Source organism: Branchiostoma floridae, chromosome 4 (genome assembly GCF_000003815.2).
Source record: "Branchiostoma floridae strain S238N-H82 chromosome 4, Bfl_VNyyK, whole genome shotgun sequence".
NCBI classification, from domain to species: domain Eukaryota; kingdom Metazoa; phylum Chordata; class Leptocardii; order Amphioxiformes; family Branchiostomatidae; genus Branchiostoma; species Branchiostoma floridae.
In genome coordinates this window covers 467,673-471,740 of record NC_049982.1, presented here as the reverse complement: position 1 = coordinate 471,740, position 4,068 = coordinate 467,673, and the positions used below count along the sequence as shown (strand labels likewise).

The following is a 4,068-nucleotide window of genomic DNA, read 5'->3' as shown; positions in this document are numbered from 1 at the left end:
CTTTTCCCCGTCTATGCGGACGTTTCCCTGTCATGCAATTTCTTGATCTCAGTGTGGATTATATTATACTATTTATAAGACTATATAACGTCTAGAAGGTATCATTCATAGTATGATACTTTTATGTACCTCAGTAGTTAGATGTACAATATGCTGAGAAGCTCTTGATGAGAACTAAAATCAAGAAATTTTTGGATGGAAGGAGATTCTGAAGTGAAAGGCGATCCCGGCCAACCCAGGTGGCCGATGTCACTTGGTGGAGGTCAAGGGTCACTTCCTTCAGTGTAATTCCACACGATTGCTCTACTAGAAATCCTACCATGTTTTTTACTCTTATCTTCAAAATGTGTTTCTTCAGTGTACATGTGGAAGTAACTTTCCGATCTCATTGTTTTTCCAAAGGGTACAATGTTGGAAGAAGAGCGTTAAGCCAACTTAAGGACCTCAATGTGAGCTGCCTCGCCTGTGTAAACCTACTGGACAGAGCCGCTGGGATTGGAAGCACGGTGTGAAGACTAACTGACTGCTGCCCACCCGTGTCAGGGACCCATGCAGTAGTGTGATCAGTACCCTGGGAAACCAGCTCGAATGAAGCTTCGCAAAGAAGAGATACTGACCCCCGCCTGCTTCACGCGCGCCCTCCCGCAACTATACACCCGCCCCACTACCAGCTGGTCCAACTTACGCCGGCCCCCGACTATTGCTTGCTTCTCCGAGAGGCAAGCGAAAGTTGAGGCCAGCTGGGTCGTCGGGCTGGCAGGTGTTGGGCAGAGGGTGTTCCGGGGGCACGTGAGGCAGGGATCGGCAACCTAGCGCGCCTCGTAGGAGTCTGCTTTTCCTGATCAGATACTCGCTACGACTAGTACTACAAGATGGCATCGGTTGGTAAAGAGATCTCGACACGCAAGTGTCCTCTCTGCAAGTTCACTACTGCTGACCAACAGCAGCTGGAGTCACACATGTTCACACATGTCAACACCAACCTCATGGTTTGCGAAAAGTGCGGATACAGAGCACTGAACAATAGCACGATGGCAAAGCACATGAGGACTCACACTGGTGAGAGACCACCTCGGACTGCGACGGACAGTTTAAAACTCGTTGTGGTTACCTTGAGGTGTCCCATCTGCCACTATGCCACAACAAACAAAAAGCTGCTTGAATCCCACATGTTCACACACACGTATCCAATTATTTGTGAACATTGTGGCTTCGAGGCGCTTTGCGAAAGCACGATGGAAAAACATATAATGACTCACATTGGTGAGGAACCATTTGTGGAAGCGGCCAGCAATGAGCCTAGTAGTAGTACAGAGATGTCCCAACACAGTTGTTCCCTATGTGAATTCACCACAACAGACCAAGAAGAGCTGGAGTCCCATAGGGCCATACACGTGACTTACACAGGTGAGCCCTTCATGTGTGGGGAGTGCATGTACCGGACAGACTGCATGCACTCACTGCAGATGCACATGAACACTCATATAAACGAGGGGTGCGAACCTGCGTGTGAGCACAGTCAGAACGAGCCCAGCCAAGAGAACATGGCCTCCAATAGCGACTCCTCTTGGGACAACGTGGCCACCAACACTGAGCCTTGCCAACACAAGATCGTTGTCAAAAGTGAGCCCAGTCAACACAACATGGCCACCAACAGTGAGCCTCAGCCAGACAAGATGGCCATCAAAAGTGAGCCCACTGAAGTCAACATGGCCACCTACAGTGGGCCAAGTCAGGATGACATGGCCATCAAAAGTGAGCCCAGTCAGGACAATCTTATGGAAACCCACACAGATGATGTTTGTGAGCACTCCAACCACAGTGAGCAGTACAATAGTGAAGTGAATGTTGTGACTTTGAAACCTTTCAAATGTGAAGAATGCGACTTCAGCACTTATGTCGAACATGGACTGAGGAAACATATGGTATGTCACACGTTGCCCTTCATGTGTGGGGTGTGCGGCCACAGGGCATCCTCCAAGCACCAGGTGGACGCTCACATGAGGACTCACACCGGCGAGAAACCGTTCATGTGTGAGAAGTGTGGCTACAACGCGGCCGACAAGAGACGCCTCGCAAAACACATGAAGATCCACACAGGCGGGACTTTCGCTTGCGAAAAATGCGAGTACACCACGACTCTTCCGGGTGACTTCAACCAGCATCTTAGGACCCACAGAAATGTGAAATCACTTAAGTGCAAGGAATGTGGTTTTAAGACGTCGCAGGAGGGCGCATTGGCGAGGCACATGAGGATTCACGACGGCGAGAAGTGCCGTGGTGTCAAGCCGTACCCCTGCCCCGAATGTGGCTACCGAACAACTAACAAGACAGACTTGGATAGCCACTTGAAGACTCATGCAGCAGAGAAACCCCTGTTTATGTGTGGATTGTGTGGCTTAAAAATACCCAATAAGGGTGCAATGGCCAGACATATGAAGATCCATGTGTGAGTAGTGTAGATTAGGACTGTGTAACTAAACGTACCATCAGGTACAGGTACAGGGAGAGAGGTTTAGATACAGAACAAAACTCACCACCTGAAAGATCAGTTGTGTATTATACTTTATAGTCAGTTATCCTCAGGAGTTACTAAGTACTTTGTCACATTTGGTGTACCTGGTAATATGATGCCATGAGGTAGGCGATGAAAACTATATCAAACATTTCAATTTCAGAGATACTGTAAATGCAGAAATGTTCACGGTTCAGTGACCACTTCACTGGGAACTTAAATCCACCGTGAACATTTTTCTATTAATAATAGTATTATGGTATTATTAATACCATAATAGTATTATGGTATTAGTCTGCAGTGTATGGTGTTACCGCGAAATTAAAACCACCGTGAAAAGTCCTTTTTCCCGCTACCGCGAAATTAAATCCCCGCAAACTTAAATACATTTAAATTAAAGTATCTCTGATTTCAATTTTTTTTTACATCTTTTCTGGTGCTCAAATTTAGTCTTTGTGGTTCGTCTTATGAATGTTTAGTCACGAAATAAGCATATACTTGAATGTATAAGTGTAAATTTCTATATCAACACAGTACCGGTACTTCATTATTAGCTATTTTGGACCCGTACTGAATCGATTTTCATGATACAGCATCCTTACTACATGTAGTAGTGTAGACATGAGACAGCAAGGAAATAGCATTTGGAAATGAGTACAGTCAAACCTGTATTAGTGGCCACCTTTGCATAGCAGCCACTTGGCCATAGTGGCCACTTTTTGTCGGTCCCTTGGATTCGTAATGATTAAGAAATAGGCTTAGCGGCCACCTGTCCAACGTGGCCACGGCCACACGATTTCCGGTCCCGTTGATACAGAAACATTGCCTATTGCGACCATACTGCAGCTTTATGTCATCCTGCACCGAGTTTGAAATTGTAGTTTGCGAGTAATCTCCAACCAGATCCACGGTGCGTAATGTATAGTATCAAACTCCGGTGCCTGTTTGACTCCCTTAGCCGGCTACACTCCTTGGCCAGCTTTGCTACTATCTTATGGCACCGTAGGATCTGCTTGGAGATTAGTTTGAGAGGATTTGGAGTTCCTGACAGGGTCATCTTGGCGGCAGCATTAAAGTGCAAGTTTGTGTCGGTGAATTTATCGATCTAGACAATGTTACTTGGTGAGAAAGATTAGTGGGAACTGAAATCATGTGTAGCTTGTTCATGGTCAATTGCTCAACATTTTCTCTATAGTGGCCACCTGTCTATAGTGGCCATATTTCTCCAGTCCCTTGAGTGGCCGCTATAGACAGGTTTGACTGTATTCAAGGTTTCCTTCCGGGTGAAATAGGCATTTTGACTTTCTGTTGTTTTCTCATTAATGAACTAGAGTTCAACGACTTAATACCTTAGGCAAGTAATTTTGTCTCATTACAATGCAAAGAAGTATTTCATTAGCATATCTTATATCATTTCATCATCTCCTCTTTCCCCATACGTTGTAAATATTTTTCTTTGAACAGGAAGCTATAATTGCACATGTACCATTTCCAAATATTGAATAAATTATGCAAATGATGTCACGATTTACATAATCTATGTTTGACGATAT

At 45.3% G+C, this 4,068-nt stretch overlaps 1 protein-coding gene across 1 annotated transcript; it reads left to right on the top strand.

Annotated features, from left to right (window-relative positions):
* Positions 1-872: 872 nt before the first annotated feature.
* Positions 873-2,453, top strand: LOC118412897 (gastrula zinc finger protein xFG20-1-like). The gene is made up of 2 exons (XM_035815954.1): positions 873-1,925; positions 2,043-2,453. Exons 1-2 carry the CDS (start codon positions 873-875, stop codon positions 2,451-2,453), a joined length of 1,464 nt encoding a protein of 487 aa, XP_035671847.1.
* The last annotated feature ends 1,615 nt before the right edge of the window (positions 2,454-4,068 follow it).